Source organism: Temnothorax americanus, unplaced genomic scaffold, assembly GCF_048541705.1.
Source record: "Temnothorax americanus isolate GAGA-0224 unplaced genomic scaffold, ASM4854170v1 Scaffold31, whole genome shotgun sequence".
Classification (NCBI taxonomy): Eukaryota; Metazoa; Arthropoda; class Insecta; order Hymenoptera; family Formicidae; genus Temnothorax; species Temnothorax americanus.
Genome location: NW_027509453.1, coordinates 1,279,656 through 1,301,561, shown reverse-complemented (window position 1 = coordinate 1,301,561; position 21,906 = coordinate 1,279,656). Strand labels below are relative to the sequence as shown.

At 38.5% G+C, this 21,906-nt stretch overlaps 3 protein-coding genes across 5 annotated transcripts in view; 1 reads left to right on the top strand and 2 right to left on the bottom strand.

The window, feature by feature from the left end:
• The first annotated feature begins 673 nt into the window (after positions 1-673).
• Positions 674-4,729, top strand: LOC143900861 (uncharacterized). The gene is made up of 4 exons (XM_077412603.1): positions 674-821; positions 1,114-1,278; positions 1,636-4,233; positions 4,425-4,729. The coding sequence occupies exons 2-4, from the start codon at positions 1,115-1,117 to the stop codon at positions 4,465-4,467; spliced, it is 2,805 nt and encodes a 934-aa protein (XP_077268729.1). The 5' UTR covers positions 674-821; position 1,114; the 3' UTR covers positions 4,468-4,729.
• Positions 4,431-12,463, bottom strand: LOC143900860 (uncharacterized). 3 transcript variants are annotated; one of them, XM_077412600.1, is made up of 7 exons: positions 11,382-12,463; positions 11,084-11,253; positions 10,616-10,897; positions 10,407-10,506; positions 6,760-10,325; positions 6,426-6,587; positions 4,431-6,366 (listed from the first exon to the last, which is right to left on the bottom strand). In XM_077412600.1, exons 2-7 carry the CDS (start codon positions 11,120-11,122, stop codon positions 6,139-6,141), a joined length of 4,377 nt encoding a protein of 1,458 aa, XP_077268726.1. In that variant the 5' UTR covers positions 11,123-11,253; positions 11,382-12,463; the 3' UTR covers positions 4,431-6,138. The 3 variants fall into 3 exon arrangements, with proteins under 3 accessions (XP_077268726.1, XP_077268728.1, XP_077268727.1); XM_077412602.1 differs by having other exon boundaries at positions 6,772-10,325; XM_077412601.1 differs by having other exon boundaries at positions 11,084-12,463.
• An 8,288-nt stretch (positions 12,464-20,751) lies between these two features.
• LOC143900885 (uncharacterized) overlaps positions 20,752-21,906 on the bottom strand; it is a 5,851-nt gene continuing 4,696 nt past the window's right edge. The window contains exon 2 of the mRNA XM_077412650.1: positions 20,752-21,906. This exon is cut by the window's right edge and continues 1,997 nt beyond it. The gene's annotated coding sequence lies outside the window, so the exon portion shown is untranslated.

Sequence of the window (21,906 nt, the reverse complement as noted above, 5' to 3'; positions counted from 1 at the left end):
TGTTTGTATAAAAATAAATGTCTGTAAACATTTCCTCTGAACGTGTTCTCGCTGATACATTTTTATCTCATCTTCTTATATATTAAACATAAATTTATTCAATTTTCTTAACATTTTTAATAGTTATTTTTATTGATAATTGATATTGAATTTTGTTATAAAATATTCGATAAAAAAATTTAAGAAAATTTATATGCTGAGGTTATTTATAAAAAGAGCTAATATTATAAATTTTATATAAATCTAAAAATTTCTGATTTCTCTTACAACCTCCTTAATACTTAAAACCGATAGAATTAATTATTCAACTATTACAAGTTCCCATATCGGGGACATATTTAACATCTCTCTAATACCAGATTTATTGGATCGAGATAGATTTCGCTTAATGATCTTATCCGAGTGTGATTCCGATCCTTCGGAATTAAGCATCGACACGGCTTTAAAGGACACCCACGCGCGACCTCCGTCCCATAGAGACGACCCGATTCGCAATTTTCTAGCTGGTTAAACCGAATGCGTCGCGGTTTTCCAATCTTTCCGCCCGCAACATCGCCCGCCCTTTGTTCACGGCGATCTTGTTGCGCTGACGTATGAGGCAGCATGTGGCCGTCGCTGATAAGCGGCGAATTGCGCTTTTATCAAATTACGAAGCGACTCCTGCGAGTATAAAAGCCGCTCCCTCGGGACGTCCGGCGTCAGCAGCTTTCCGGAACACCGACGAGAAGCACTTCTCACGGGAAGACTTTGAAGAGCCCTTGCCGAGGCCTTTCGAAATACCTCGGAAAGCTTGCAGGTCGCGGCAGTTCTTAGTTCCTCAGGTATGACACTTCTTGCTGTCGCGACATTCCACTATATTCTCGAGTTATTGAAATTTAGCGCAATACGTGTTACTCTATAAATTTCGAGACGGGACATTGTTAAACAAATAATTAAAAAAAAACATCATCACGTATGTTATAAAGAAACTAGTTTTCTTCCGAACGCATTGTACCATTCGCCTTTAGTATTAAAATCTTTCAAACGCGATTTAATTGACTCGATACGAATAACGGAGATAACATTACTTTCTAATTAATTAAGATTGAGATTTGTAATGATATTTTGCGGCAGGATGCGGCGTACGCGCCACGTAGTGCTACCCGTGCGATCCTGGCAATACATCGGACTTCTGATAGTATCGCTGGCATGTCTGACGCTAGGATTGGTATCCAGGGATAGAGAGGGACACTCCGGTAGTCTCGCAGGACCTGAGCTCACGCATCAAGCACCCCACGAGTATGAAATTATTCTTCCGGCTTAAAGTCGTAAATGTGCAATATACTTCCTAAATTGTACATGTTACGTCGATCTTTCTAAACTTTAAATATTATTTTTATTCTATCTCTTCTTAAATCTTTTCTAAGCACTTTATACCAATTATCTACATCTTTCATTTGTCACTTTCTTCTTATTCCTCTCTCTTATATGCATTTAATCTGTCACAAAAATGCTTTGCGATATCAAATTATTTCGGAAACATAAACGCCTTTAATTGTGCTCTTTATTAAAAATAAAAAGATTCTTTTTGCTTTTATAAATCTTTTTTATGTAAAATTGCTTGTGACAAGAATTACAAAAGATCATTTTTTCTAGGGTGGACGCCTGTCCGAACTTGATTCCCTTTGTCAAAAACTCGATTGCCGAACCGGAAGAAGCTACGAAACCGCTTAACGAACATGAAATAAAACTATCTGAATCAAGAGCATCACCTATATCTCGAAAATCAGTACTCTCTCGATCGCTGAGTTTCGATCGCTTGTCCAGGAGCGGTTCGCAGGAGATCAGAGAGCGATTGTCCGGAAACCGAGATCTAAGGGCAGTCGAAAGGCTGTCAAGATCGAGGACTCGCGTATCCGACGACAGATCCATCAACCGTTTTCGAGAATCCCGCTTTAGAACGAGCGCGCAGTCCCGCGACATCAGGAACTCCTTCGATCCCGCCACTCGACTCTCTCGATCGCGAGATCTGTTTAACGGAGCAACCGATCGCCGTTCTGCGAGTCGTTCCAAACCAAATTTTGAGCGTCGTCTGGCCGATCCTCTAAACTCCCGGCTCGAAGATCGTCGATCCACGGAACGGCGCGAGCTCAACGAAATCTCTCAACGGCAAAATCGCGTCGATCGATCGGCGGACCGGCGAGATTCTCTGAATCGTCAGCGTCGTACGAGCGATCATCGCGATCGTAAATCCCTCCCGACGGAGCGACAAGTCAATCGACAAGAATCGCGCGAAGTCCTAGCGGGTCGTCGCGAACACCGAGATCTGTCGCGAAATCGTGTCCCGATTGACCGATCCGAGATACGCGAACGTAGATCTCTATCTGTCGAGCGACGTATGTCAATCGAACATCGGGACACGGTACGATCAGATCGTCGCGAGGATCGCAGGGATCTCTTAAATCGTTCGGCAAAATTCACTCGAAAGGATATCGATCGCAACGATAATCTGGATCGCCGAAACCGGGAACGGTCTCTGGAAAATCGTCGCGCTCTTCACGATCGCGTCGCTAATCAAGAACGTAGATCACGATTTTCGGTCGCTAGGAATTCTCGTGGAGATCTTATTAGGTCCGACGATCGTCAAACGCTGTCTCGCTCGATGGAACGTTCAGGATTCGACGATCTCAATCGCAATCGCCTTAGCAGACGAATCAAATCGGTTGACATCAACACCGCGAGATCCGAGGAGCGCAGATTATCGGTCCGACCTATGGAACGTCGCGAGAATCGTATTGCTGATCGAAAATCCTTCAACCGGGCGATGCCACGACTCTCATCTGAGGACGTGCGTCGAGAAGGGATTAATCGCTCGCAAAGGACCGCAAGCCGACATGATTCGCGTGAAAACGCGGCAATCAGGGAGAATCATAGAATGACACGATCGCGTTACGATGTCGAAGAAATCGCGAGTCGGGAACGAAAAGAAAGATTCGCACGATCCTCCCGTTTGGTCGAGCGTAATTCGGTGGATCATCGGAAAATCGCGAGAATCAGAGATTCCAGAGACTACGATCGCCGATCGCGCGAGGAACGAAGGATCGCGTTGCAGAGACCACGCGAAGCTGAACGACGAACGTCCGAACAAAGAATTCCGGAAAGACGAGTTTTAGAGCGACAAGTCGCTCTGGATGCGGCACGTTTCGATTCGCGAAAATTGTCGGAACGAAGGATCGACGGCAGTCCGAAATCACGCGAAGAATCCAGGCTAGCAGATCGACGTTTGGAAAGAATTCCGGAATCTCGAGTTTCTCGCGGAAGACTCCTGGAAAAGCGATCTGCCCTCGATTCGCGAAAATTGTCGGAACGAAGGATCGACGATAGCTCGAAATCCCGCGAAGGATTCAAGCTAGCAGATCGACGTTTGGAACGAAACTCTGAATCGCGAGTTTCTCGCGGAAGAATCCTGGAAAAGCGATCTGCCCTCGATTCGCGAAGATTGTCAGACCAAAGGATCGACGACAGTCCGAAATCACGCGAAGGATCCAGGCTGACAGATCGACGTTGGGAAAGAAATCCGGAATCTCGAGTTTCTCGCGGAAGAATCCTGGAAAGGCGATCTACCCACGATTCACGAAGATCATCGGAACGAAGGATCCATGACGGTTCGCGGTCGCGTGAAGAATCCAGGATGCAGGATCGACGCGTGGAACGGAACTCCGAATTACGAAATTCGATCTCAATGCTCCCGATGGAGCGCAAAGCGAATTCTATAACAGCATCTCTCGAGAACCAAGTTCTACGTTCATCAGAAACGCAACGCGAGGTCGGGCGTCTCAAGGAGCGCCGAGTGGCTCGATCAGTTGAGAATCGACCCACCGAGTTTCGTGAAAGAGAATCCATCAGACACTTGCGTCAAAGATCGGCGAGGAACATCGAGGACTCGTCGAGACTCTCTTCTCCTCGCCGAGTCCACGTACCTGAACAAAATCGCAAACAACGAAGGCTGTCTACTGAGAGGACGCTCGCTAGAACCGTAGACAATGAACGGTTATCCGCAAAATGGGAACGAAATTTGCAAAACGCACGCGTTGAAAGGAATGTAGAAACTAGAGCAAAAATCGTTCCTAATTCAATGGACTACGAATTTTTCAAGTATTCTATGACCTACGATATTATGAAACAAGCTTTCGTCGTGGCATTATGTACCGTTTATGGGCTTTCTCTTTATAATGGAAAAAAATCCTCCATCGGGTAAGTCATTAAAATTACGGGAATTTCTTAGAACACACACTATAAATAATAAAATAGTTATGATTCAGGCTATAAAAAACTTTGATCTTCAAAATAGATTGCCAATACTAATAAAATAAATTCTAATACTGCAATGTCTTGATGTCATGAATAATTTAGAATTCTTAACATATGTTATAATATTTTTGCAGCAACAACATAATGCAGCATGCGCAGCGCTTCGTATTTTGGTAAAATGGAAAAATAAATCCGGCTATCAAAAAACGGCACTGAAAATTACTTCTCTCTGGACCTACATGCTTCTGTCAATCTTATTATTTTATGAATTAAGATATTATGTTGCAATATGTGTACTGTTTCTGAGAATACTCAGAATGTAGATTAATGTACAGCTCCGTAGTAATGCGTAATATCTAAAAATATATGCTCCGTAGAAATGTGTATATCTAAGAAAATATATTTTGTGCGAAAATAAATAGTTGCAGTCGTAGTTAAATTCGTTGAAATAATTTTTCGAAACCTTTCGTCGCTATCTTTTTTTTTAACTATTTATAAAGTAAACGATTTATATATATAAAGATTCTTCTCAGATTTTATTTTACTCAACAAGTGTCTGGTAAATATCGATTGACACGATTTCTTAACCTGCGCTATATTGCCGTCGGATAAAATATCGATCCTTTAGCGAGAAGATTAAATTTATTAAAGTTATAATTTTGGATTTTGTACATTGCAAGTGACAAGCTTAAATCTATTTAGAAAAAGAATGTGATTGTGTATACTTCGACGTAACCGAGTCTCAGGAAGATAATTGTCTCAAAGAGTCTGCAGATTTTGCGAAGAAAATATGAAAGATAAACATTCTGATTGTTCGTCCCCAAGTCTCGGCTACATCGATTTGTGCGGTGTGCTTGCGTTCATTACGACGCATACAAACAAGGCTACATTTGACGAGATCACCAACTAGGCTTGGCAACAATAGTAATAAACTAGAATACTTACGATACGATATACATGATATAGTCAACTTCGTTGATCGCGAATAAACCGACGTAGAGTATTATCCGAAATAAATATAGCGGTTTATCTCTTATAACGCTTATATATGTACAGCAAAGTTTCCGAAAAAATTATCCGTAAAAAACTAGATATCATTTAACTTTGGAAGAAACCCTTACGGAGATATTTTTACATATCTATTTTCTTTTTCCTCCGTCCAATTGTCGTGCTATACAATTATAAGAAGAAAACAAGCTGCAGCAACATCGATTTGGAGAAACGTTGCAAGCAGCAGTGCCATTTTATTCAGAGTCAATAAATAAATAAATAAATAAAAAATATCTAATCCTAAAAGTACGACTTATTCTAAAAATTAATTTTTGATTCAATAAAATAGATTATGCTAATAGCGGGCAGTGTTCACAGACATTGCACGCGCGTGGCAAGAAAATTGGCGAAGGAGAGAGATTGAAAAAGGTAATTCAATCGAGTTCGTTCGTTCGTTATTATATGTACGCTACTGTTAGTTACGCAGTAGCGTTTCTCTCTTTGGCAGTGATCCGAGCCTACCGGGTCATTTGCGAGCTCTGTACGGATGGATGACCTCGCAGAACAAACGGTGTCACGGACGCAAGAAGAAGATCGTACTTTATAATAGTTCTCATCAATTCTGGAAGAGTTGATGGAAGTATGGACTATAACATTTTGGCTGAGGGTCGCGAACGAACGCGTTTACGCACCTATACTTTGACACTTAAAATACCTAATGCCTCTCTCGAATTATTTAAGCTACATCGCAAATACTTAGTCTTGTAAAAATTATCACAATATTCGATGACGAACCGAGAACCATACAAATGCGCTGTGACTATTTAGAGACGATCTCTCGATTCAGCGATAATCAAGTCAATGGACGTTAGCGATCTCCTGTAGCATTCCTAAGATATGATCGAGTTCTTGTCGGAAGTAGCAAAGCTGCCGATTCTTGCCCTTTTCGTTCTTACTACAGTCTCTGCACTGCGTTCGATTCCTCAGTAAGTCACGAATTAACGTCTGCAAGGTCATCTCCCTACTCTCGTGCCGTTGCTGAAGAATTGTGATCTTGTCCTGCAGCAATTGCAATTGTTCCGTTCCCTGAAACGGAAATATCATGTCAAGGACCGCTTTAAAAAAATGGACTATTTTTCACGTACCGGCGTTGATAAGTACTTGACTTTCTCGGTCAGCGTCTTCACTTTATTCTCTAAGTGCTCCCTTTCGGCCTTGAACATGATCACCTGTTCCTTATAATCTCTGAACTTCTCGACCTGTTCTTTCAAGTGCGATATGATTGCTCCCTGAGTATTAATCTGACCCTATTAAAAATAAAAATTATGAAATAGTAAAACTTCTCCTAGCCATAACAGATAAATATATTGAGATATAAGCGAAGCAGAGGTTTGTACTACTCAAAAGATGCTACTAGGTTTTTCTTGTATGATTTGAAAAAATAAGGGATATGCCAGGTGTTTGCTAAGCGTTACAAACCTGTAACTTTACCACTTTAGAATCTCCGATCTTGACGCTGTATTCTTTCACAAGAGTGGCCATCTCTCGCTCGTGTTCCTCCTGCAAGAGATTCAAATCGTGCAGTCTCTTGCTCTTCAGCGCCATGAAGTCCTTGTTCATTTTGTTCAGCTCTTCCTTCAGGATGTCGTTTTCGTTGGTCAACTTCTTGATAACCCCATTCTTGCCGTTCTCCGTGTACTGCATCGGATCGTACAACTTTGGCGTCGACGACGACAGTCTCTGCGAGTCGGAAACATGTCCGTTCTGGTAGACATTCGAATTCTGATCATTTCCTTCGCCGTTCTTCATTCCTCGGAACGCCTTATCGAAATCCATGCTTCTGAAGCCCCTACGATCATTCAGCAATTTCTCCCGCTCCTTCTGCAGTCGCCGGTTTGTTTTTTGGAGCTCCTGATACTCCTTGGTTATTTTTGAGACCGCTTTATCCTTGTTCGCGATCTCCAGCTTCAAGCCTCTTATAGTGGCGATGAGATGCGCGTCTTCCTTCGGATTTTGAGACTTCGGCCCAACCTTCATCTTTTCTTTCTTATCTTCCACGGCTGAAGCTCTGTCATCTTTCTTGTTATTCTCCACACTCTTGATCTCGACATATCTCATCGTTTGCGTGAACATGTCATTGTACAACTTGTGTTCCTTCGTAGTTGCCTCCAACAGTTTCGCCTCCAGCTCCATCACCTGCGTCGTGTACTTCTCCTTCATGTCGGAGAATTTCTTCTGCAGGTCAACCAGATTCTGCTGCGCGATATCCTCCTTGGCCTTGATCTCGTTTTCGAGACTCGCTATTCTCTCCTCCAGAAGCTTCACCTTCTCGGAACCAATCTTGTCTTGTTCCGAGTTGGCGGTCAGTATGAGTGCCGACACTGAGTCGGGGTTCTTCCTCTTGAGTATACGCTCCAATTCGCGCACTTGTCTGTTCAGGTCTGTGACCTTCTTGTTGTCCAGAATAACCTGATCCTTGAGTCTCTGGGTCAACTGCTTTTCGCGCTCGACGTGGCTCTTGCTTATCTGCAATTTCTCCTGGAGATTCCCCTCCCTAGCTTTGAGCTCCAGCAGTTCCTTCTCCAAGGGCAAGACGTTCTGCTGAAACTTGTCCAAATCCTGTTTAGTCACTCGCAATTGCTCCGATTTGGAGCTCAATTTGATACTCAAATCTTCTATCTGTTTCTTAAGTTCTAACTCCGTGGTGGTCATCACTTGCAGCCGATCCGTGATAAAGTTATTCTTCGCTCTCAACTGCTCCTTGAACATATCCAATTCGTCCGCGAGCAAACTGTTCTGTTGCATTAGATCGTCGTTCTTCAACAGGTAATCGGCATTCTTCTCCTTCAGCTCAGACACCTCGAGGTTCAACTTCAACGTCTCCTCCTGGAGATCCTTCACCCGATCGGCGAGCTGTTGCGTATCGTTCGCTTCTGATATCGTGCTCTTCTGCTTAGACTGTAAATTCTTCAATTCCTCTTGCATACGTTTCGTATCTTGCATTAGCTTCTTGTTCTCGGTCTCATAAGCACGGATCAGGCTTTCCTGCTTCTCCAGTTCTTGTTCTAAAAGAGCGATTTTCGTATCGTTTTTGGCAGGAATCTCCACGCGTCGTTCGCTCAGAGAGACCTCATCAATTCTCGCCTTCAAAATTATATTTTGTTTCTTCAAGGCAAACAGCTCTCCCTCGAAGGACGTACGCATGTCCTCGATTTGACTCTTGTACAGCTTCGCCTCGGCCTCCAACTGTTGCTTCAGCAGCATGTTCTTGTGTCTCTCCTCGCGACATAACATCTCCCAATCACGTTTTATTGGGATCTGCTTCGAATCTCCGGCGGCCATGAAATTTTTCTTGTAAGCGTCGGGCGATTTCATCTGGGACGCAGCTGGTAAGCTGGATGTGGAGCCAATTTTAATTCCAGACTCCAGTTTTGATCTTAAGGATGAGTTAGGTTTCGACGCGGTTTTGGAAATCGGTCGGGATTGTACTTTCGGCTTTACCATCGATGATTTTCTGGGAACCGGATTTACAGGTTTTTTAGATACATCTAAAGCTTTATTAATTCTGATATTTTCGAGGGAGGTTCTCAAGGGAGGCTGGCATATCTGATCGTAGCTCTTGGACTTGCAGAATCTTATCTCTTTCTTCGATTGGTTATTACTCGGTGCACTAACAATACGGTCGATTTTAGATACATCTAATGCTTTACCCGAAACGCCAGGTGCTTCTTGATGATGCATCTTTGAGATCTTTGGTGCTTTAGCGACATATAAATCTTCCACTTTTGCGTCCACATTTGTTTCCGACCAAGCAGATTCCTTGAGCGCGGAATCTGCTTTTTCCGTTTTCTCCGCGTTCTCTTTCGCAACATTTTCATTTAACTTTTCAGCCATAAGTTTGGGTATCGCATCTGCGAATAATTCTAATCTCGGCGTCAATCCTACCGTATACAATTCACTTTCAGGATTAACTGCCTTTTTATTAGCTTCTGTCACATTTTTATTGCTTTCTCTCTCTGTAACTTTCGATATGGTCTTCTTAGATTCATTACTAGAATGTTTTAAGAATGTTGTCCCGCCTGACAGAGAATTCAGTGCCCCTTTATGTCGTCCTTCGCTCATGCTGGAATCGCTGTCATTAATTTCATGATCTTTGTGTGCACCGTTAATGGCCGGTAATTCCTTTCCTAATATCTCGGAAAATTCTTTTTCCGGGAATTCTGGGGTTTTGCCACTAGCTAATTGACTCTCCTTGGTCGATAATACCTCGCCATTAGTAGATTTCAAAAAGAGATCATACATCGCGTTAGACTCTTTTGATTCCAGCTCTGTTTTGTCTGTATTCTGCCCTTGAAGCAACTTCAAGAAATGCGAAAAATCTTCTTGCCCGAAACTGGAACTACTAGACATCCCGCCCTCCGCTTTCTCCTTAGATCTTCTCAACAAATCTTCGAAAAAGTCCTTATCCACGTCCGTGATCTCCTTCTGCAGATTCTCTTTATCCATTTCAATTTTCTTCGTGCTCTTCAGTTCCTCGGACTTGGAATGCCTCTCAATCGGGTCGTCCAAATCGGAACTGCTTGATATTTCGACTTTCTGTTCCTCGAACTTTCTTCTTTGAAATTCCAGCGTTTTCGGTGGTCTCAAACTACTGAGATTTTCATAAACGATTTCAAATCCTGGACTGTTCTCCCGTCTCCTCTCGTTCTTCGGACTCCTCTTTATCTTTTCTGTTTCTTTATGCACTTCTTCCTCTATTAATTGAAAAATGTCAGCTTCCAGTTGCCTTACTCTGTTCAGGCTTTCGTCTTGATTCTCTGGCACTAGAGTATCAGATTTCGATATACTTTTCGATAGGGTGTTACAATTTTCCCTGACTAACTTCTCAGCCTCTTCTAATAGTTCTTCCACAGACTTCTCTTCTTCGATGGGATTCTTACTAGAGCCACCAGATTTTATACGTTCAGGACACGAATTAGGGCTTAATGCCCCAGCGATTTTGCTCATTTCCTCCAGCATACTGCCGATATCCTCGTCAGTGGCATCTATACGAGACAAAAGCAAATTAATCGAGCGCAAACATCAATTTGGAAAGCTCCGGCTTTACTCGCTACGCGAAAACTTACTTTCAAAGTCTGACGGATATTTATCGAAAGCCGCAGATGCGAGTATGTCGCATAACGTGTCATCTTTGTCTTTCGCTTCTCCTTCGCTTTTGGATACTGCCTAAAAGTCGTTCAAAGCAACATGTCAAAAACGGTAGGGAATAAAAGCAATTAAGAATATTGTTTTTCTTAACAAAGGAAATGTTTCATCGCTTGTTTCAGTCAATCACCTTGCACATCCTCTCTTTCTCGAGGAAGTCTTTCATAGAAGAGCTGACATCCGGCGAAGGAGTAGGAGACTGCTTGGTCTTCGCATCCGTGCTCTCGGCACTAAGGACACCCAGGCGTGTCTCAGGTCTCTTCAACCACCACTTATCCGGCGCATCTTTCCTGTCGGCCGATAACTGTTCGGTTTCCTTGGTAGCTTTAGGTTTCTCTTTAATTCGCACCGAGTTCTCCCCGACGCTTAGACTTATAGAGGATCCCAAGGTGTCATCCTCCGTGGAGATTAACTAAAAGAAACATATTCAAAACGCGTGAAACTTCTCATTTGTTCTATTTAGCAAAAAGAGGAATAATCAGAATTTCTAAAACGTTTCGAAATCTCATAGAACGATCGAACGAGGATTCGACGAAGAGTTTAGGTTTAGGTTAAGCGCGCGCGGTCCCGCGAGCAACTAACAACCTGTGAAACTCACATCTTCGATCCGCGGCGATTTCCTGGCGCCCGAAGACATCTCGCCCTTCCTCGGCCGTAATTAAATCAAGTCAGACCACCGTGTACAACCGGTCATTCCTCACGAACCGCTTGACACCTGCCATACTTTTTGTTTGTTTGTTACCTGTAATTCGTTCGGTTGCCACAACGCTGCGATCGCGACGGCAAAACACATTAGGAAATTTGCATGAAAAAAAATATTGCATTTTTTTGTTTGTAATTTAAATATACATTATTATAAATTTATTTACGGTAATTATTCAGTTTACACCCCTCACCTCCGATTTTGATGAACTTAGGCTCAATCGACGCGATTTTGCACGAAACGAAAGAATCTGGCAGAAAAAAGTGTCGCTCTGCCCCGCGACGCGAGATATTAATCGTTAAAGTTGACAGAAATCAGGTTATGATTCCTGTCATACCGACGACATGTAGCAACACTGAACTGCACTGAACGTGCCCGGTGCCCGCGCGGTGCCCTGTGCCCTGCGGCCACATGCGCATGCTCAGTGGTCGCACGCGCATGTAAAACTGCGCCAATTTTAAATGAATCAATCGTGCAGAATAACCAAGCATCTCGATTCAAGCAGTTAGGGCTCACGCTGGGAGTTTCTTTAGTTTAATTATGCATGGGAAGCACACACACACACACACACAAACACACACACGGGGGGTGCGAGGGGGGCCTTCGGCCCCCCCCCCTGCACCCGACCCGCCGGTAGGCAGCGTCGAACTCGCTTTACAACATAAAGTATGTACGCATGCTAAGTTGTAAAGCGAAATTATAAAGTACATGCATGGGGGGGAGGGGGTGCAAGGGAGAAAAGCCTTCCTGTTCACGTGCGCTCACGCATGTAAGCTCTCTTGCACCCCTCCATGCATGTGCTTTTTATAATTTCGCTTTACAACTTAGCATGTACTTTAATAAGTATTTAATGATTCTTTGCTCCGAATATAATCTTTGTTAGAGAAGAATTGCGCATAGATATTTGGCAAAGAATTTAATTTTATCGTTCAGTTATATAGTTCTTGAGGAGTTGGAGATTTGTTCGTCATATGGAAGTTGAAAATTTGTATTCTCTTAACAGTTCCTCCTACTCCATCACAAGGACCTTTGCCATGAACTGTTGCAAAATAATGCCATTCAGCCAAAGTCTTCTTCATGAAAATTGAGATTTACAAAATTTTTATAATTTTTAAATTGTTGAGGTGCTCCGTCGGAAAATTTGCCAAATATCTATGCGCAATTCTTCTCTAACGAAGATTATATTCAGAGCAAAGAATCATTAGACAAGCGATATATTAGAGCTAAGACAATAACAGGAACGCAGAAATATTATTGTGTAATTCCAGACGGAGAAGGCACTTTGAGATTTAAACAATTTTCATCATCTGTTGAATCTCGAATTTTTAAAATATTTAAACGTGTAAGAAAATAAACGCTATACTTAATAAAAAAAAATTTATCAAGCATAATAAACGCTTTAGATCAACTGCATTTTTTCCTGAAATCAATTTGTAAACTATTTAGTAATCACTATGTCTCAGATAATTATTAATAGTAGTTCCTGTGTAAATTATTTTTTTTTTTCAGATATTTTTCAGCACGGATAAATAAAAGATAGAAATTAAAAAATCGAAAAAAAATAGATCCCGTAATTATCTCATTATAAATTTAGGCTTAAAAGTTGTGGAATCGATGAGTTTTTTACAAAAAATTTTGGAGAAAATTGATCAATACGTGTTTTTTGTAAATCGAAAATTTTTGTCAAAAAGAACCCCGCACAAAATGGAAATGGGTTCTCGGCGAATTTGTCTGAAACTTTGGGAAAATGTTGTTCATGTCATCTTGATCAAAAGTTCTCAAGGCAACAACTCTCTTTAAAGCAGATGAATTTTTGCTCCAGGAGACCTCAAAGATGGATATTTTATCACGCAATCACAGATGATTTCACCCAGCATTCAGCTTTCAGAATAATGATTGTGTGTGTTTGTGTGTGTATTGCATAACCCATAAAACCTGAGAACAAAATCGGTCCTTTTCAGGGCCATAATAATGTGCAAAATCCGATCGCGCAACCTTCTTGCGGTGCACATTGGATAACGCTAATCCCGACGGTTCATACTGTTATTACTGTTATTCATCAATACATTAGGTTATTAGGTTTTATGAGTTATGCAATACACACACAAACACACACAATCATTATTCTGAAAGCTGAATGGGTAAAATCATCTGTGATCGCGTGATAAAATATCCATCTTTGAGGTCTCCTGGAGCTAAAATACTGCTTTAAAGAGATGAGTTGTTGCCATGAGAACTTTTGATCAGGATGACATGAACATTTTCCCAAAGTTTCAGACAAATTCGCCGAGAACCCATTTCCATAGGTTTTTGTGCGGGGTCCTTTAAAAATCTTATAGACACACAGTTTGAAAATTTTTTTTGATATTTTTTAAAAAATGTTAAAAAAAATTTTTGAAAAAAAACGTCCCATTTGGACCATTTTTCGTAAAGTTATGAGCGTTAAAAAAAAAGTAACGTAATTTTTCAAAAATTGATATTTTGAAAACGGTTCGACAAAAAAATTTGAAAAAAATCATGGAGGCCTCTTTCAACTAATACTATAACATAAAAAACTTTCAAAAAAATCGGAGATGCAAAACCCAAATGGTGTCCGATTTGGCGCGGAACGCCTTATACCCAGGTAGCAAACACAAGTCATTTTGACGTCAAATTTTGGTCCTTTACTGACCATTCCTGACGTCACTAAGGTGCGCCTATACATCTATCGTAATGTTTATCGTAAGCTCCTTACGACGATCTTAACGCTCGTCGTTACCGCTATCGTAAGCTCATCGTAGTTGACTCAACTTGAAATTGACGATTACGACGCGTTACCACAGTAACCTAAACCTGTCAACCTTCTCGACGCGCGAAGTGTGTTTATAGATATATTGGCAATATCTTGTGTAAACTTTGCGTTATCTCCTTTTGTGTTATTTTTAAGTGTAAAAAAAGTTATAATGGAAAACGATAATGAAGACTGCGATGATGTCTTTGAAGATGATGTCAAAGATGATGACAAAGATGATTTGGAAATTCTTCCTGATCTAATCGAGTTGATTAAATACGTGCAGGAAAACCCACTTTTGTGGAATAAAACCCATCCTCAATTCAAAAACCGAAATATGAAAGACTTGAAATGGATTTTAATAGGTGATCGTCTAACAAATCAATTGAGCGGTAAGTTTGATATAGACGTAATTTATATTGTAATTTGGTATGTATGTAGTTTATGTTTACTATAATCTATTCATTGCTCAATCTGTTTATTGTATTTACTGTTTATGCAATAATGTTGATTCAGGAGAAGAAGCCAAAAAAAGATTCAACAATCTGCGAACAACTTTTGGTAAACTGCATAAAAAAGTCTGCAACAGTGAGCCTAGATCAGGAGCAGGTGGAAACCATCAGCTTTTCAAACCTGATTGGCCTGTTTATGAACACATGCTTTTCTTAAGAGATGTTATTCGACCGAGAAAGTAAAATTTGTTTTGTATAGTTGTTTTTACTATTTTATTATGCAGTATATACTGTTATTATTTATTGTAATTTTAGAACCAGGACGAGTGGTGTGAGGAAAATTGAAGAGAATTTTATGCAGCCCAAGATTCCTAAAAGACGCAAGATTATAACAAAGACTACTGCCCAGCCAATCTTCAATTCGGCTCCTCCAACAAACAGCGCTGTACCATTGCTTAATGTGCCATGCATTAAGGATAGTGTCTGTGAGAGTGAGAATAATATCAACACCTCCCAAAATTTGCCACTTGAAGAACCAATTGTTCCAGATGAGATTCTGTTTATTCCAGAGAATGTTTGTTCTCAGTCCTGTAAATTAGAAAACGATTCCTGGACAGGGACAAGTTAGTATAACAAACATCCCCTAAGGCAGTTTCTGTGTGACTTCTATGGAAAATCTTGTTTTTATTTCATGATAAGATTAGGTTTTCTAACACATTTTCAACTCTTTTTAACAGACCCCGAATCTGATCCTTTTGAAGTTATTCCTCTCTCTGATAAATTGTTTAAAAAAAAGAAGAACAATGATGAAACTTTAATGCAAGGTATAGGAGATGTAGTTGGTGTTTTGAAGTCCTTGGCTAATTCGAAAACAAAAGCACCTATTGCTCAACCTATTGCTCAACCTATTGCTCAATCACAGCCATCATCCTCTGACCTTGCATTAAGCCCAACAGCAGAAGCCCTACTTGCATTTGTTAAAGCAAGTCTAAACAAAGTGAAAGAGGAAAACCTCATGAAGTGTTTTCAAGATATTTTAAACCTTTTCCAAAAGTACATTGAGAAATAGAACAGATATGAATATAATATATATGGATTATAGTTATAGATTGGGTATTTTAAGTTTAAGGAATAAGTTTAAGGTATAATTAATTACAAATATTGTTTGCAGACAAAATGTTCCATGTTTTTATTTTAAATAAATGTATTTTTTCATCTTAATCTTGATCTTTATTTTTCATCTAATTATATAATATTATTTCTCACACACATATCAATTATGTACGTAGGGAGCACTGGCGAATCCTATGAGGCGTTTTGGGGTTAAAACGCCTTTTTCAAAAAAAAAGAATCATAAATTTACTAGATCTATTTAAAAAAATTTATGAAAAAATATTTTAAACGTTAAAGCAGGACTAAATAATAAAAACAAAATAATCAAACCAAATAATCAAACCGAATAATCAAACAAAATAATTAAACAAAATTATCAAATCAAATAATTTTGTCGAACACCCTCCCATGATCGAAGTCAGGATCAGTTAGTGGTAGGGAGGTTTACTCTATCGGTTCCAAAAACATATTCATATTGCCAAGGAGTTTGACTTTCCCCCATATTTGAAACAAAATAATCACGAAGAATATTCCTTTGTGCCTCAGCAATTTTACTATAATTGTTGCTTCCTAAGCGTCTGATATTTGTAAATAATTCATTTTGTGATGCCTCTAGTCTCCATGCCCCGTCCACAATTTGGCCTGTCACCATTTCTCTATCAACAAAGTTAGGAGGGCAATATCTTCTTCTATTAGGTGCAATTTCATTTTCTTCACTCATTATGAAATTGTGCAAGCAAACTATGGCCATAATCATAAAATCTACATTCTTAGGATCAGCACAGATTGTAGTAGATAAGATCCGCCATCTTGCATTTAAAATCCCAAAGGCATCTTCAATAGTGTTTCTAGGTCGAGAAAGTCTGTAATTAAATATGCGCTCTCTGTCTTGTAACTGTGCTCTGCTATACGGTTTCATGAGATTCGGCAGCAATGGGAATATTTCATCACCAATCAAACAAAAATTAGTTTTCACTCTTGTACCAGGAAGTTCCTTAGAAGGAGGCAAATTAAGATTTTGATTCTTCAGAGCCGATCCTAACTCACATTGTGCCCAAACTCCACTATCACTAATAGATCCTGCATACATATACAACACAACTTATTTGCAAATAAAATTTGCATTAATGCATTAAATGAAAATTCTTGATATACTATTTACATACCATATTGACCAACATCTATCCACGTAAAACGATATTGTGCATCACACACTGCCAAGAGAACTATGCTGAAAAACTTCTTATAATTGAAGTATTGAGACCCTGATCTGACAGGAGCTTTGATACGTATATGCTTCCCGTCAATAGCCCCGATACAATTCGGGAACTGCCATATCTCAAAGAAGTCTTTAGCAATTTTTGTCCATTCTTCCTCGGTTGGTGGAGATAAATATTTAGGTTGCAACACCTTTACAAGAGCACGACATGTATCATTTACAACTTTGTGAACTGTAGATCTTCCAATGCGATACTCCCAATGCTTGGACACTCTGCTGTTACCATGTGCCAGATAACTATAATAATGTAATTAATAAATAACGAGCAAAACAAATTTAGGAGGTAATTAAGAAAAAGCACACTCTTACGACAGAGTTAATGCTAGCTTTAATTCAGGATCGAGAGGCATTCGTCTGCCTCGGCGGACTCTTTTTAATAACATAGGACGTATCCAATTCAACAGGCAATCAAAACTATGCGGAGACATTCGCGTGTAAACATAGAACTCTTCATGATCAGTGCTTTTTAATTCACGAAATAAGGTTGCATGGAATCCATGAACATCGCGAGATCGATTTATGGGCCGAACCCACCATCTTCGGTTTCGTTTCTTTCGAATTTTTATTAGCAAGCATAATTGTATCATTAATACTGCAGCACACACAATAATTAACTCATTCCTCTCCAATCTCTCCATGATGCAAAACGATTACATTTGACATTACGATTTGACATTTGATTTGATTTTGTTTCGCTATTAACGCATTGCGATTTATGTAGATAGACAATGTTTACGACAGCTTCTTTGCTTACGACCACGATCGCTTACGATCGCTTACGATCGCAGCGTTACGGCGGCATAATGACGTTAAAATGACGGTCTAATGTCACAGACAATTGACGTCATCGCGGATACGTTATTTTGACGTCATTTTCTGACGTCTTATAGACGGCAAAAATAGGTCTATTACGACATACCGGTTTCTAGAAATGTTTTTTATGAAATTAAAATTTTAAAAAATATCTACTTGATAAACGTTTATAAAAAAATGTTCTTTTTCTTTATCTAAAAAAAAAAAACTTTTTTAACTGTTTCGTTACAAGCCATGTGCGTATAGCCGCTCTCAAGGCGGTCACCCATCCTAGTACAGTATTACTTACGCGCCCGAGTCGCTTGACTTCGATGATCCAGTGGACAGTGACGATCTTCTCACCCTGATGCTTCCTTATTAACTGTACTTGTCTATAACAGATACATCTTTAAAGTGTTCAAAAATCTTGTAATGATAATCTTCTTGATAGCTATAACACTGCATGAAATAGTTATTATAAAACTATATATAATCACACGCAACTACATCCACTTATACCATAAATTCGCCACTTCAATCATAAAATTGCGAAACAAACATATCGTAGTTAATTTTGTGGTTTTTATTTTATTATTACTTTATTATACAATATTAAGAAGTAAAAATAGTTATATTACAAAAAGTCCATATTTGGACAACTTTTAAGACGTCTTTAAAATGACGTCTTTAAATGGTCTAAAAAATGACGTCTTATGAACGTCCATTATTAGTCGCCGATGTCATAAACTAAAAATGACTAAAAATAAACGTTATAATGACGTTATGGACTAACGTCAGTATAATGTCATTTTTAAAGACAGTCGCTTTTTAGTCATTTGACGTCATTCGTACAAACATGACTAGTATTTGACGTCAAAATGATTTGTGTTTGCTACCTGGGTACATATATCTTCCATCGCGTAAATTCTACAAATGAACTTTGCTTGAAAAATACATGTGATATAAAAGGCACAAAAGAAATTTATGCAAAATTATTCTTAGTACAAAGTAAATCGGAGCACGATCCTGGAGACATCCCGTGTCCGCGATATCGTCATCGTGGACGAGGCTCCGGGCCCAGAGAAAAAATAATCGTATTATACAAACGATAGACCCCCATTGGACCAATTTTGAAAGTATTATATATGAAGTAGGGGTAGAATTTCCCGGGGAGTGCTATAGGATGTATAGTTCTTCGTTACCGATCTTTTGGAAACAGGTTTTTCTAATTTCTTAAATTTTTCAAGAAATAATTGACCGAATTTTAAAGAATTGGATATAAAACAAGGGTAGAATTTCCCGGGGAGCGCCATAAAGTGTATAATTATGTCTAGGGGCCTCGTCCGGATCGCGCAGAGGCGCGACTACATTATTATATTGTTCATCCGGACGAGGCCCCGACATAATTATAAGATCGAACTTTACTTGGTAAGTTCGTTTAATCTTACAATTTTTCGTTACCGATCTTTTTTGGAACCGGTACCTGAAATTTTTCCAATTTTTCTGGAAACAATTGACCGAATTTTAAAGAATTGTATATAAAACAGGGGTAGAATTTCCTAATAAAGGGGTTACCGATTTCAGTCTAAAAAAATCTATGTAATTGTTTTGATTTCTGCAAATTTTGAGATATCAAGCTAATTTTTTTTTTTTATGGATAGAATATTATTATATTGAATTTGGTGAGAATCGGTGATTACCGATTTTATTCCTTTAGGTTTTTTAATTGAAAAATCGAGGTTCTGTGTACATCGCGAGCGAGCAATCTCAAAATTCCCGAAAAAACGCCTGGGTAAACCAAGGGATGTTGTCGCTGATCGGTAAGTGAAATATCGGAAAAGCGGAAATGATTCAATAGTGTGAAACTCGAGTAGAAACAGACCGGTTACGACACGTTTAATCCACGAAAACATTTATGCGGTCCGATTTGAAATTAGAGGCATTTATAGTTATGATTCAAATTACGAATATCAATTTTATCCGTGTGATAATTGGAAAAATGGATGCAATATGTGATCATTGTCAAGTAAAAAAGTTTAAAACTTAAGCACCTAGAATGTGTTTTTCATGCAGAAAAGTTAAACTACCATCTTTAAATCAACCACCCGACACACTTTTTATGTTTGTCTTTGTGCACTTTGCAGATGTACTTGAGGTTTCATTGCTCTGTTCGGAGAATGTGCTAGAACTAGTGTTGTGAATCCTTTCTGATTGGAATGTATGCCATTCGAAGCTAATTTCTCTGTTTCTGACTCATACGACCTCTTTCTCAATGCAAAATTTTCCACGCTTGGCGGTGGAATAAACTCGATTTTGTAGGCATGCTTGCCGTAGAGCAGCTCTAATCGATCATTGTGTCTAATCACAAATTTCACACCCTTCTGAGTTTTAAAACCATTAAAACCACAAGCGTGTGGATCAATTTGTTGAACTGTGACGATATAGCCTCCACATAGTTTGCACATAGACGAACTGTTGAAGATAGATTATAATTTGTATCAATAACTTACAAAATACTCTCAAATATAAGAATATCTTGTTGTAAATTAAATAATTAAAGTAAATTGTATCAACATTTCGAGTACTCGCAACTCGTCACATCGCTTAAGAGTCACGGACGGTCTCGCTCCGCGTGTACTTGGCGCGAGACACTACCGTGTACCGTGTCTCTTGACTTAGCTTTATATGCGATCAAAGGTCCATATACGAAGCTTATGAAAACAATAAAGCTTCTTCTATAAGGAAGCAAAATGAGTTAATGTTCTAAATTTATTTCAATACAGCTAGGACCAATTATTATAAAAAAAAACATTAAAATTAAAGTTTCAGGCTTTCGGCCTGTTTAATATAATTCATATTATGAATTTAAACGAAAATATTTTTCCAGCGTATAAATTTTAAAGTCGTGTTTAAATGCAGATTATACGATAAAATCTCTTCCTTAAAACATTAGTCGCAATATCGTTAACAAAATGTAATTAGAAAATTAGAAATTAGCTTTTCGAAACGTTTTATTGCTATTCGACTTGCCGTGTCTTCATAACAGTGTCATTTAATATTATATATTACATGTAGAGTTTTTAAGAAGACAAGAGAAAAACGATGGGATCAGGACGGTGATTTTATAATAATTGCAATTGCATAATTTACACGTATATATAATTATATATAACATTTATTAATCAGTTAAATGATATGAGAAAGATATATCTACCGCATAACAGTAACTATTTCTTTATTTGTGTATCGACAGACAGATAATTCAGAGAAACGCTTTGCAACAATTGAGGGATTGCACAAACTTATATGCAGTTTATTGATGTAATTTATCGATATAATCGCCGAATGAATGAAAGATTTAACGACATAATGTGATATTATTCAATTTAATTTTCAACAACGCTAAAAAAATAGAGTGTAATTAGTCACTACTTAACAAATATTTCACTGCGTGTGTCCAATGTCGATTAATGCAAGTCTGAACATATTAAACAGCCACAAAGTGTGTCTTTAAATCTTTTTTACGCAGAGTATGTAAATCTTTCGAATGAGGAACAATCGTCAAACTATGGAGATCGTCGATATTAATATATAAAAAATCTGCGATGTACCAGTAGAAAGATCACTTTTCAATTGTTACATCCGTTGACTTACATAACTTGGAGTTCTCCAAAAAATCGGTCGTTATTTTCATACACATATCACATGTTTTCATCGAAAATACCGACATATAATATATATATTTATATATTTCTTGTTTCTCATAAAATATACCTCTATCTCTATATCTTAATTATTTCTCGTATAATTATTTCTCAATCTTTGAAGGCGACTTGTGAATTTCTACATAAAATCTTAAGCGTATGTTGCAACAGTTGTCACAATTCAACGTATTTAAATCAGCAAACAAAATCTAAGTATGCACATGGATATATATATATATATCCATATATATATATATATATATATATATATATATATATATATATATATATATATATATATATATATATATTGCATATAGTTTCATATATATAAAATATATATACAAATATTGTTATTAATATATATATATATATATATATATACGTATATATATATATATACTGTATATAATAATAAGTAAATATTATATATATTTATATAATATACATATATCCATATCGCTTATTGAATATAAATCATATAATATAGATATATAGTAACAGATAATATTAAATCTAAATAAAGTACATTATGTACATAAAGAATTTGTTATTAAACCTGCTATTAAATGAAAAATAGCAGCTATTTCTCATTTACCCCTACACTT